This window comes from Ostrea edulis, chromosome 9 (genome assembly GCF_947568905.1).
Source record: "Ostrea edulis chromosome 9, xbOstEdul1.1, whole genome shotgun sequence".
In the NCBI taxonomy this organism is placed as follows: domain Eukaryota; kingdom Metazoa; phylum Mollusca; class Bivalvia; order Ostreida; family Ostreidae; genus Ostrea; species Ostrea edulis.
In genome coordinates, this window is record NC_079172.1 from 66,861,349 (window position 1) to 66,875,133 (window position 13,785).

The following is a 13,785-nucleotide window of genomic DNA, read 5'->3' on the forward strand; positions in this document are numbered from 1 at the left end:
AGTGCACCGACCGAGTCAAATGTAAACAACATACACTGTTATTAGGACTTGAGACAAGTGTTGGCTTATATTGTGGACAAAGGTTACCAGGTCTGTCAAAAATACCTGCCACCCCCCCCCCCCCCCCCAAAAAAAAAGAGCACCAAACCATGTAATATTGATCCTTGGTTGTCAGCCATGAGATGCGTCTACACAAAGATGTGTGCTACAAACTATTAGGTGACTATGAATTCATCAACAACATAGCCAAGAGAAGAAGGAACACATACCTCCCTTTTAAAGTGAGGAGGGGGGGGAGGGGGGGGGTAATGAGCACACAGTGACTTTCTGTAAAAAAAAAATAAAAAAATTATGCTATATGTTAATTTTAGAAGAAGAAAAAACTTGGAGAGAATCGTCTAGTTTGGATCCCTGTGGCATTTCTTGAATGTAGGATTTTTTTTTCTTCTTATGATTAGCTCCGAGTTACTGGAACCCCGGGTAGATTCCAAACCCCGACGTTTGTGATGTGTTATCTGATATAATATTACTATATGTATAGTTAATTTAATGGAGGGGGGGGGGTCTGGTCACATTTGTACTGATGCTTAGAAAGGGCTATTCTGGGTCTTGACAGTGCCGCCGGTGGGTGGGTGGGTGGGTGGGTGATGTTACAGGAGGGTCATGATCTTAAGGAAAACACCAATACAGTTTAGTACTGTTATAAATGGAGTTATATGACATTGGAAGATGCCCCCTCCACCTTTCTTTTCTTATGCCTCTGTGACTTAAGTTGGGGGGGGGGGGTGTAAGGTACATGGTTTGTCCGTCCATCTCACGTAATTTGACTGGTTTTAAAGTCCTACCGTGGCTAAAGTTTACAGACTAAAACTCTGATATTATGCAGGGTGTATCAGGGATTTATCTAGGTTGTTTTTACTACCAGTAAAAGGTACCTTTTCCCTTTGGCAACGAATGAATATCTCCCCTTCCACAGATCAAAAATTCCTTTCATTTGTAGAAACTTGACAAAATTGTATGAGAATTTTCAACAAAATTCTTTTTTATAATTATCAGACTTACAATATACATAAAATGAGTAATCAATCAATTTATATGTGTCTTCTTAAAAGTATGCGCCACATTCCTTCGTACATATTTTATATTTCATGTCTTTGTCATGAGCAGTCTTGTTGACATACTTTGTCAGGTAGTTTGTGCTCCCTTTTGACATTTCTTTCTTTCAAACCTGAGAAAATCAATTGGTGTCACGCAAATCAATGAAGCCGGTATCTTTCTAATTTAAGAAAACTTAATTTCCTAATATGCCATTTACCTTTTTTTCTCACGTTATAAGTAAATTTCCAAAGTTCAATCGGATAGTTTTTTTTGTTTTTTTTTTTACACCGATTAACTCTATGCCTGGACAGGGGACGCTATCTTGAATGGTCCAGTCACTTCCCCCCGGACGTCAAGCAATGAAATCGTATCATTATCCGTCTCCTATCCTGTTTTCAGTTATCACAAAGACACACCACTGTAGTAAACAAACCTCTGACACTAGTAGACAGCAACATCCATAACTTCATAAGACATACTGGACATCTGATTGGGTGTAGATAACCATAATATATATAATACTGATATTCGCATTTTTATTTTGATAAAATAAATCATTAAATGACAAACTTCGGGGGGAGGGGCTTGGCACGTCTCCCCTCCCACTGGATCCATCCGAAAACGAAATTGTTAAACTGAATGGAACCTGAAAGCTTTAAACAACACATTATGTTCAATAAGCCGGAAATGTTTTTAAAAATAGCTTAATATAGCGAATCCCGACACACGTCAAATGATTTTTATGTTCTTTTCATTAAAAAAAAAAAAAAAGTAAATGGCAAAATTGGAGGAGGGGCGGGGCCCCCGGCCCCCCTCCTCTGACGTCTTAAGCGCTGATCCATCGATTACCTACAGTCTATTTATAGTACATTAAATCAGCATTCATTGTGTATTGCCTAACATGTCTGTGATTCCATTGGTCAGAATTGATTGACCCTGGGTCGATGTTCGAACATTTCCTAATATCCACCGGCGTTTGAGTATATATACCCTGTCTCTACGTAATTTACTGCATATCAATTCAGAAACAAATGAAGACATACTCTCTTAGTATAAATTTGTGTACATTTTTCAATGAGCATATCGAAAGCTGAAGTCGACTTCGGTTGCACCCACAACAAACGCCAGGAAAGCGGCGAGGACCAGGGAGGGGCTCGATCCCCGGGACCCCAGGATACAGGAGCGCGGATCATAGAATCAGAGACTCGGGCATCTCATTGGTAAGAAAATTTTGTTGATAGACGTGATCATAAATTTTTAAAGACTCGCGGTTACGATGCACGATATTTTCCTCAAAATTTTGTTTTTTACTTTTAATGATTAAAATCTACTGTCTAGTGTGTATAAAAGTTTGTTGTTTTTTTTTAAATTATGGTGAAGCTCATCTTGTTAACAAAGATTACGGTATGCTATTGTTTACGAAATTTTCAAAAGAATTGGACATCAATCCATATGTACATGTATCACATTTCAAGCATTCTTTGGGTAAAATGTGTCGTCTAAAAGTTAAAATTTGTGACTATGCAAAATTAAGATGCTTTATATTATAAAATAAATATTTCACAGGTTTGTTTGTGCATATAAAAAGGCTCTAGTCTTTGTTTACATAACACGGAGTTAAGGCTAAAATATTGCTTTATTCTTGCATTCAGAAGATCAAAAGTTTTGGTTGTCAACATTTAATCCAACAAGATGTGTTTGTGAAACACAAATGCCCCCGATAATGGTCAATTCAAAAGATGGCCAAGGTCACAAGGACAAATATCTTGGTACCAGTAGAAAGATCTTATCACAAGAAACTCTAATATTTACCATTTAGAAATTATGACCAATGTTAAATTCATTAAAAGTAGCTCAAATGTCAAGGTCAAAAGGTTTAGTACCCACGGAAAGGTCTTGTCAGAAGGAATACTCATGTGAAATGTCAAAATTCTAGCATTTACCGTTCAAAAGTTATCAGCAAGGTTAAAATTAAATTTCAGACAGGATGACAGAATTGCAGACAGGACAGAAACAATACACCCCCCCCCCCCCCGATCTTCGATCTCGGGGGCATAAAAATGAAAAATATACAGTTTTTCAGTCTGCAATGGGTTTATATAAACACGTAAATTATTTACAAAACAAGTTCCTGGTATTGGAAGTGGCAGTTACATCTAAAATCGGTGTAGACGTAGTTTATGTAAAGATCTAGGATATGAACTAGATGTTTGTAGTAAATTTACGATGAACTATTGCACGTAGTATGTGATCAGTGGAAATTTCAATAATTATTTTGTTATTCAGGTCAGATTCTGAGTATCAGGGCGACCAGACGATCGTTAGAAATGGAGACACTGGACTCGATGATTCAGAGGTATGGAAACGTTCAATCCCCAGGCTAATAATAATACACAGGGGCGGATCCAGAAAATGCGATTAGGAGGGGGCAATTTTATGAAGCAGGGGGTCTGGGGGCCGCCTTAAGGACCTCAGTGGGTCCAGAGCGAAGCCCTGGTGGGAGCCCAGGGAGCGAAGCCCCTGGATTTTACAGGGCTTGAAATATGTCTCCTATGAAGTCATTTTTACTATTTTCTATCATTTTTAATAAGATGAAATTAATATAATGACGCCAATTTTAAGGGGTTTTGGAAAAAACTAAGTTCTCCCAATAAAATTAATTCAATAAATCGAAAGATTTTGTCATTTATTTTTCCGAGAGTGGAAGAAATTATTGCTTCTTTTATTGTTTACATTTTTCTTACCAAGAGACCACGATTTACCTCAAATTTGAAAATTTTAGCGGGGGGGGGGGGGGGGGCACCGTCTGCGCCCCTTTAACTCCGCCACTGATACACGTCTTCGTGTAGTAAAAACAAAAGATACACAACTTTTCTTCCTGAACGACGTTTTAATACTAATACTACTCACCCCCCCCCCTTTCTGATCACTGATATACACAATTCCTGTACAACAGGATCTGGATGTGGCGGAAGGAGCGGACGATTTTGACGACATGGGTCTGTCTGACCAACTCTTGAGAGGAATCTTTGGATATGGATTTGAGAAACCATCTTTAATTCAACAAAAAGCTATTCCATTGGCTTTGACTGGTAAGCATTCCCTTCTCTCTCTCTGTCTCTCGCTCATAGCTAATTCCTGTTACCTTTTATTAGCATAGAGGTGACGTCACGTCTATGCTTTAAGTTACCGCATGAAGGACTGTAGGTTGAGTTCGTATCACTTAAATGTCGAACTTTTGCAGTTTTCTCAGCTTCTACACATTTCTTTTAAGGATCCGATGTGATCGCTCAAGCCCAGTCAGGGACCGGGAAAACGGCCACCTTCTCCATTTCCATTCTCCAGAAACTAGACCCCGAAGTAAAGAAGTGCCAGGCGCTGGTTCTGGCTCCTACGCGCGAGTTAGCAATGCAGACCCAACGCGTGCTTAGCGCCATTGGTGACTACATGGGTGTCGTCTGCTATGCCATGGTTGGCGGGAACCATGTGGCAAATGACAAAGAAAGGCTCCGTGAAGGCGTCCATGTTGTCATAGGAACACCTGGTCGGATTTTGCATCTTCTGGGTCAAAGATATCTGGGTATACAAACTTACGAATCTGTCCAAGATGTATCGTTTATTCAAAACTAATCAATGATGTATTTGGAATGTCGTTTACTATTCATTGAAATTGCTTATAGATATGTCTTTTTATTCAGACTTGTACTCCATAAGGCAGTTTGTTCTAGACGAAGCAGATCAGATGCTGTCGAGAGGATTTCTGGATCAAATCAAAGACGTGTTTCAGTACCTACCGAGAGACGTGCAGGTAAACATTTGTCCAGAACATCACGCCTTATTCCAAGTCGGCAGAAAACCCCAAGATCCTACACGTGCTCTCTCCTATGTTTTGTAGGTGATTCTTGTTTCCGCCACCCTGCCACCGGAAATCCTGGACATAACTGACAAATTCATGAGAAATCCCAGACGTGTTCTGGTCAAACGGGAAGAACTGACATTGCAAGGCATCCAGCAATTCTATGTTAATGTAGAGAGAGAGGTTTGTATGACATCCTGCAGTTTTATGTTAGTGGAGAGAGAGAGAGAGAGAGAGAGAGAGAGAGAGAGGGTTGTATATGGCGTATTTATATAACAGCTATAGGTTCGTCCTTGTTTTGCCAATATCTGCAAGAACTAAACATAGTCAAACACAAGTGGTTTTGACTGACTCTCAACGAAATAACATGGTGGCATACCCATCCTAAGATAAATGTTGTACAACACAGCGTTGTTTTGTTTTTACAGGAGTGGAAACTGGATACCCTGTGCGATATTTACGACACCATCACTGTGGAAAAGACAATCATCTTCTGCAACAAGCGCGGGAAAGTGGAGTGGTTGGAGAGGGAGATGAACAGGCGAGACTTCACCGTGTCTGCCATGGTAAGACCAGTCCCAATAGGCCTATGTCTTATTTTCATCAAATTTATGTCGTCTATATATTCGAAGATAGAAAATTGAAGATGAACAGCTTGGCTAGCGGGTGTATGTTTACTTCCTCGTTTTTTCCCCGCAGCATTCCGATCTCTCCCAGAAAGAGCGGGAACTTGTGATGCGCAGCTTCCGGACCGGATCTAGTCGTGTGCTGATCGCAACAGATCTGTTGAGCCGCGGAATAGATGTACAGCAGGTGTCTCTGGTCATCAATTACGACCTGCCTTTGGACAGGGAGAGCTATATTCACAGGTACAACACCAAATACTACGATAAGAAACTATGACCCAAACTTTTATGGCCTGGTTTGCTGAAGGTCAAGAATTTTCGAACGATGCAATTAACATGCCCGAGGACCAGTTGTACAAAAGTTAGTCAAGTTTATCTGACAGTTAACACTATATAAATCTTTAAATTAACCGCAAGTTAACTGTCAGTTAAAGTTGCAACTGGGTCCAGAAGTTCAATGACAGTTAACTTTTAGTTACCACTAATATACTTAAATGAAAGGTGAAGATAACGAACAGTGATCAATCTCAACTCCTATAAGGGTAAAAATATGAGGTAATGACAAGATAATCGATATTTAACTTCTGTTCTACTAGGATATTTGTAATTCGTCTAGGATTGGGCGTGGCGGACGATTCGGGCGAAAAGGAACCGCAATCAACTTCGTGACCATTGATGATCAGCGGAAATTGGAAGACCTCCAGAAATTCTACAACACGGAAGTCCGGGAAATGCCAAACAACATCGCTAGTCTCCTGTAAAGAGCAGACACTGTACATCACGGACATTCACAGGATCTTAATGTATTAAAGACTTGATAAGGAATATTCTTGTTTGGCTTGCTTTCCATTTTACAATACGTGGATAGCTTGCACTACAACAAAAACCAAGAGGCCAACAGGCCTTATCGGTCACCTGAGTATATCACAAGGACTACAAAATCTAGAAAACAATTTCCTTACACAATATCTGTGACATTTACACATGACTAATTTGGACCCATCCTAGAGTTAAAACCCAGGGGTTGCGAAATTCACAATTTTGGTACATCCTTTTCTACTTTTCCATAATATGTATAAGTTTAAAACTTTTTCAACAAACTTATATTTTTCTAATGATAATTTCCGACTCCACCCTGGAACCAAACCCTTACCCCCTAGGATCATGAAATTTACAATTCTGGTAAAGGACTACCTATTCCTTTTAAGTATCTAGTTTCAATTTAATATCAATAGCATAAAAGATTTATTTAAATGTTTTACATATAAATACTATATATATATATATACCAAGTATGGCCCTGCCTTGGAGTCAGAACCTCTACCCAGGGGATCACGAAATTTACAATTTGATAGAGACTTTCCTGCTTTACATCTTTTCTTAAAGATGCGCAGTTGTAGAGAAGATTTTTGAAAATTTGTAAATTTTTGTCCCCGAACGTCCCAGAGTCCTCAAATTTACAATTTTTAAAAGTCACCCTTGTTTCAATGATGCTTTATACTAAATCTGAAAAGAATTGGAATCAAGAAGTTGAAAATGTTCAATTGTTAACACATTTAATCAATTACCAATTTGGCCCCACTGATACCAAAACCTCTACCCCTGGGATCATAAAATTTACAAGTCAGGTAATGGGCTACCTGCTCCTTCTAAATACCAATGTAGTATCAATAGCATTAATGATGTTATTCAAATGTTTTACACATACTATATACCAAGTTTGGTCCCACCCTGGAGTTAGAACCTCCACCCTGGGAATTATGAAATTTACAATTTTGGTAGAGGCCTTCCTGCTCTACATCACTATGCATTCAGTTTTTCTTAAACATGAGCAGTTATAGAAAAGATTTTTGAAAATTGATCAATTTTTCCCCAACCCTTACGACCCCGAGAGTGGAGAAGTCCTGAAATTTACAATTTATGTCCCCCTTGTCCAAAAGATGCTTCATGCCAAATCTGAAAAGATTTTTGGAATAGCAGTTATCATGAAGTTAAAAATGTTATTTGTCAACAGACAACAACAGTGACCTAAAAATCTCAGTTTTTGGATGCACTTCATGAAAGGCATATCAAAATATGGTGGAAATTGGGTCTTACAAATTAATATTGTGTCGCTTACCCTGTCAAACCACATTCATTTAAAACTGTACATTCATAGGCCACCCATTAAGGAAAATCTTACAAGTAAAAAAATTAAAACTTCTTTTATACAAATTTATTCAAGTTCACAACAAATGAAACATGACAATATGACATTGAGTTCTGAAATAAATATAAATATTCTGATTGGTCAATCTTCCTTTAGATCATCCAAACAACAATATGAAAGAGGTATGGCTTTATAAATAACAGGAATGATTTTAAAAATTAAAAACAAAATTTGAATCCTAAAACATTTATAACAGATAAGCAAACATACATCATTTATGTAGCACATTAGTAAATAAACGACTGAAGGATTGTCGCCGAAGACTGGAGTTTTATTTTAAGGTAACATCGGACAGTCCGATGTGGAGTCTGTCTGGAAGTGTATGTACAACAGAAGTCAATTTCAAATGAGTGTCAAGTAAAATGTTACGGTATTCAAAATCTTAAAAATAAATCTTATCTAGAGGAAAATTTATATTACATAAAGACCCCTAGGAGACTTGAACTTGAGATTTATAGCCTTAATCCACTGGGCCAACCAGACACATGTAGACAACAATATGTAAAAGGACAAGGAATAAACCGCTGACATTTCCGAAATTGTGACCTCTTCACTTTAAACAAAGGTCAACCGTGTTATTCCCCTTGTGACTGCTATGATGTAAAATTTTACAAACCAATAGATCTCTTCATTACTGGATTAAGTGGTTTATGATTTATAACAAATAGGAATTACATTTCCCCCCCAAAAGCTAAATTTGAAATTCTAGTTTACAAGACTGCAAAGCACTCTGATCTTTAAAATCACTTTGGATTTGCCCAGCTTCTGAAGTGTTGTAAGACGTGGTGTAAACCTACATACAAGTATTTCTACAAGTCCAATAGTAACTGTACTGAATATAAATTGGCTCACACAACTCGGAAAAAATCTCTAATACATGTACTGGTTCAATTTACAAGTTATAATTAATGTCCAAAAAAAAAATAATCATCAAGCGTTCAATAGCTGTACAATAAACACACACAAGAAACACATACAAAGAAAATCAGAAAAAATGTTCGTTGATACTGGACAGGACAATAAAAGAAAATTGTCTCGCTGTTAGAAAGGTCGTATCTCAGACGGATTTAACAAACACAGCGTGTCCATAGATAAAAGTGGTTAACAATGTTTGCCATTTACTCAGCGTGTAACAACTCTTAATAAGTTTCACTCGTGCACTCCATGTGCACACGTATCATGTCACCAAATTGAGTAATGCACCCAGGAGATAATGCACGTACCAACATTATTTCCATGTTAAAATGCCTCCTAAATCAACATATTTCCATGCTAAAATGTCTCCCAAATCAACATTATTTCCAAGTTTAAATGTCTCCTAAATCAACATTATTTCCATGTTAAAATGTCTCCTAAATCAACATTATTTCCATGTTAAAATGTCTCCTAAATCAACATATTTCCATGTTAAAATGTCTCCTAAATCAATATTATTTGTTAAAATGTCTCCTAAATCAACATTATTTCCATGTTAAAATGTCTCCTAAATCAATATTATTTGTTAAAATGTCTCCTAAATCAACATTATTTCCATCTTAAAATGCCTTCTAATTCATAATTGTGGTTTGGATTTTATACAATGCAATAAATCGTGTGGAGTAATGGAATTGAGGCGAATGAAGAAAAATTGGATGTTCCCCTGGTAAATGTCTATTTTTTAAGTTTAAAATATTTGAAAACCTCAATGTAATTTTGAAAGAAAAAAAATTCATTTTGTGCTTTAATTTCATTTCTGGATGGACATGAATCTCTAGTTAATTTTGTCCCTGCGAGCATAATAAAAAAATCTTAAGGTCCTATGTTCAGTATACCCAAGTTTAGAGTAATGATTTGGTTTCACCCACTCCAGTGAAAAAAAAAGTACAACCTGTATACTTAGTTTTTGCCGATGGAAACTTTAAATGCGGAGAAAGCTGCGATATATCCAATATTTCTTCCCTATAGTTGTGTTCATTAGTCATGCTTTAAGTGAACGTTGATGAGAAATGATGAATTGGGTAGAAAGGCCTCTACAATATATGATTCACATTATTAAACACGACAGCAGACATGTCGCAGTGAATAACATCATATGATTCACATTATTAAACACAACAGACATGTCGCAGTGAATAACATCATATGATTCACATTATTAAACACAACAGACATGTCGCAGTGAATAATATCATGATTCACATTATTAAACACAACAGACATGCCGCATTGAATAACATCATATGATTCACATTATTAAACACGACAACAGACATGTCGCAGTGAATAACATCATATGATTCACATTATTAAACACGACAACAGACATGTCGCAGTGAATAACATCATATGATTCACATTATTAAACACAACAGACATGTCGCAGTGAATAACATCATATGATTCACATTATTAAACACAACAGACATGTCGCAGTGAATAATATCATGATTCACATTATTAAACACAACAGACATGCCGCATTGAATAATATCATATGATTCACATTATTGAACACGACAACAGACATGTCGCAGTGAGTAACATCATATGATTCACATTATTGAACACGACAACAGACATGTCGCAGTGAGTAACATCACGGACGTAACACACAGCCTTACACAAAAAGAACGCTTCTTACTGGAAATATAAGATGGAAGAACTCAAAAAAAAAAAAAAACAAGTCTACAATGCATGGAAGATCTATGGTTGTCATAGGAACGTGAACTGGTGCATGTCATTACAACATGAAATATATAAAAGGTACAAAAACTTTTTCTCAAGGTACAAAATATATCAACATCATTACTGATCTGCAGACATGATTTATAAATAACAAGGAAAAACACTTATTACATATAAAAATGTAAAAATAGACAAATATAATGCATCTGTTGTTGTCAACTCAATTTCTAAACCAGGATTCAAAGGGCAGACATCAACTTCTTCATGGATGGCAGGGAAATTTTACACCGAGAGAATGATTTCTGTAAATTGGAAACTCGCATTTTCTGATACCTGGTTTTGATACCTCACTAACAGCTACACATTAATGACTCGCTAGCAGCTAGCTAACAGCTACACATTAATGACTTGCTAGCTAACAGCTACATGACTCGCTAGCAGCTAGCTAACAACTACATATGACTCGCTAGCAGCTAGCTAACAGCTACATATTAAAGACTCGCTAGCAGCTAGCTAACAGCTACACATTAGCAGCTAGCTAGCAGACTGTGGACTGACCAACAACAGATACAGTATCCCATACACACTACAGAGGTATTACACAATGGTTGTGGACAATTGGAAAGACTTAGGCAAGATATATGTAAATAGTTATAACACAAGTATGGAGGCCTGCCCCCAAAGCTTCTCTACAAAGGGAGACAACTTGTTCCAACTTAATGCTCGAAGGGTTAATCTACATATCAAGTAAGATTATTGTAAGAAACAAAGTCACATTGAAGAAAAGAGTTTATGGCAACAAGAATTAAAGATTATCCTTCATGATCAAGATTGATCCAAAATAGACAGCATACAACGTGCTTTGTTACGGGAAGGCTAACTATAAACTTTGTGTTAAAACTTTGATGTCTTAAGCACCAATAACAAGCACGTCAAACTATCTCCAGACCAGCACTATGATCAATCCTCTTTGGTATTACATTTTCAGGCTGTTAACTAAGAAACAAAGCTACCACTGTCCTTTCATATACCCTGATTCGTCGACATATCTTCCTCAGTTGAGACCAGATGTCATTGCATGTGAAATTTGAAAAAGTAGAAGTTGCAATATACAAGGATACTCAATACAATTTTTAAAAAAAGCTAAGTGTAAGAAATAGGTTCTCCTTCTCTATGAACAGTAATGGTGTCAGGAGGAATTCTTGTCGAATACCAGTGATTTGTCATAAGCAGTCATGCGGCTGTTGAGTTCCTTGATTCCCTGCTGAATTCGTTTCAAATGTCCAACCTTTGTTACTCCAAGATCCTACAATAAGAGAATATTCAGTACAGTTATCGCATCACATATACCACGGCTTCCATGAATTTTAATCTGAATCCATAATGCAAACAGAAGTAGTGCATTATCGATTACTCAAATCCTCTGATACTACAACAATTCAATTTTAATGACTAGACACAGTAAAGCATGCTTTAACAAACGAGCTTATAATGAATTCACACTTACTGCGAAGTGAAATTTATTGCATTATGAGAGGAAAATAAAAAAAAAATCTGTTTTTAACGCTAATTTCCCAGACCTGTTCTATAACAAAGAAGTTATTTCCTAAAAATAAGAGGAAAATGGCAGCTACTGAGGATGGAGCTCCGACTAAGCTATTACATCACGCAGGATTCATATCGAGCTCCGACTAAGCTATTACATCACGCAGGATTCATATCCATTGATAAGGATATATAAAGTGTATAAAGTTTGGTTATAACGAACGGTTTTTTGCTGGCCCTGGAGGTTTGCTATAACCGTATTTTACTGTAAAACAAAGTTGGGTTATAACAAACAGTTTTTTGCTGGCTCTGGAGGTTCCCTATAACAATCTTACTCTAAATTGACAATTAGGGTTTATAAAATATTTGACCTCATCCTGCTTTTTTTAGTGGCTCTTCAGGCAAGTCTTGGTACAAGTTAATCAGAAAAATTCACCCACCTGCAGATCTCCCTTATCCAAAGTCAGCAGCTCCGTGCCACGAATCTCATTCCGAATGAACGAGTCTTTATACTCAGCAAGAGATCGTGATTCCAGCCACTGACCCACATCCTCTGGTGTCCAGTTGTAGACATTATATGCTAAAATAGAATAAAGGATTTACTCTCCAATCTATTCTACTCATAACTACTGCATTCAATGATATAAATACTCCACACAGTGGAATGTAATGACATACTCCACACTTACACAGTGGAATGTAATGACATACTCCACACTTACACAGTGGAATGTAATGACACACTCCACACTTACACAGTGGAATGTAATGACACACTCCACACTTACACAGTGGAATGTAATGACATACTCCACACTTACACAGTGGAATGTAATGACACACTCCACACTTACACAGTGGAATGTAATGACACACTCCACACTTACACAGTGGAATGTAATGACATACTCCACACTTACACAGTGGAATGTAATGACACACTCCACACTTACACAGTGGAATGTAATGACATACTCCACACTTACACAGTGGAATGTAATGCTTGTCCTTGCTCCTCCCCTTTAACTTGCTGTACACCTGTCGTAACTTTCCTGGTTTTCTCTTTTGTTCCAACGGAATCAACTAAAACAGACAAAATTATAACATATTTAATCAACTTCACAATACAACAAATTCGCCATCTGACCATCAATAACCTTGTAGAGGGACACCCTCTCTCTACTAGTCTTTGATTTTTGGAACACCATATGTAATGACAGATACACGTATTTATGGGGTATATGATGCTGCGTACCTCGTCATGTGAGTGTGCGATCTGGGAGGGGTCGTACTGGAATGTCGAGTTAATCCCACACACCTGACAAATTTTCTGCAGTTCTAATTCTAGATGGGACAGTGAAACATTCAGACGCTCTGATATATCAGGTGACAGCCTCTGTAAAACGTGTAGACAACATATTCAACAAATGCATGGGATGAATTCCGACTAAGTGAGTACAACATCTTTACAATTTCCTAACTTGATAAAAGTGAGATTTTTAATTGGTGAAACAGAAATCTACTGTGATCAACAAAATTTAACCTATAATGTTTGAACATGTACAGACATACAGAACTTCATGCACATAGTTTAAACTTTCTGTCGGTGACCAGCATGTTATCTGATGACAATGACAGATTCCATGCAATTGGAGCTGAACCTGTGTATCCCTTCACTGTTAGCACTGCTTGGTCTTATACATGTACTTCATTGTAAAGTGTCGTTAAGGAAACAAGGCCAGGAGACTTGTAGTGTTTGGTAACTATGGTAACTATAACAACACACA

General features: G+C 37.3%; 2 protein-coding genes across 14 annotated transcripts in view; one reads left to right on the forward strand and one right to left on the reverse strand.

Moving 5' to 3' along the window:
* The first annotated feature begins 1,965 nt into the window (after positions 1–1,965).
* Positions 1,966–6,405, forward strand: LOC125659973 (uncharacterized). Its single transcript, XM_048891812.2, has 9 exons — positions 1,966–2,318; positions 3,385–3,454; positions 4,055–4,190; positions 4,373–4,678; positions 4,797–4,906; positions 4,994–5,137; positions 5,383–5,520; positions 5,654–5,823; positions 6,197–6,405. The coding sequence occupies exons 1-9, from the start codon at positions 2,173–2,175 to the stop codon at positions 6,339–6,341; spliced, it is 1,365 nt and encodes a 454-aa protein (XP_048747769.2). The 5' UTR covers positions 1,966–2,172; the 3' UTR covers positions 6,342–6,405.
* A 1,375-nt stretch (positions 6,406–7,780) lies between these two features.
* The window catches only part of LOC125659969 (diacylglycerol kinase delta-like), an 80,743-nt gene continuing 74,738 nt past the window's right edge, over positions 7,781–13,785 (reverse strand). For all 13 annotated transcript variants that reach the window (XM_056150378.1, XM_056150374.1, XM_056150375.1 and 10 more), the window contains 4 exons: positions 13,254–13,394; positions 12,985–13,081; positions 12,439–12,578; positions 7,781–11,759 (listed from right to left, as the gene is read on the reverse strand). In XM_056150378.1, coding sequence (XP_056006353.1) covers positions 11,643–11,759; positions 12,439–12,578; positions 12,985–13,081; positions 13,254–13,394 — 495 coding nt within the window. In that variant the 3' untranslated portion in view covers positions 7,781–11,642. The remainder of the gene's footprint in view (positions 11,760–12,438; positions 12,579–12,984; positions 13,082–13,253; positions 13,395–13,785) is intronic.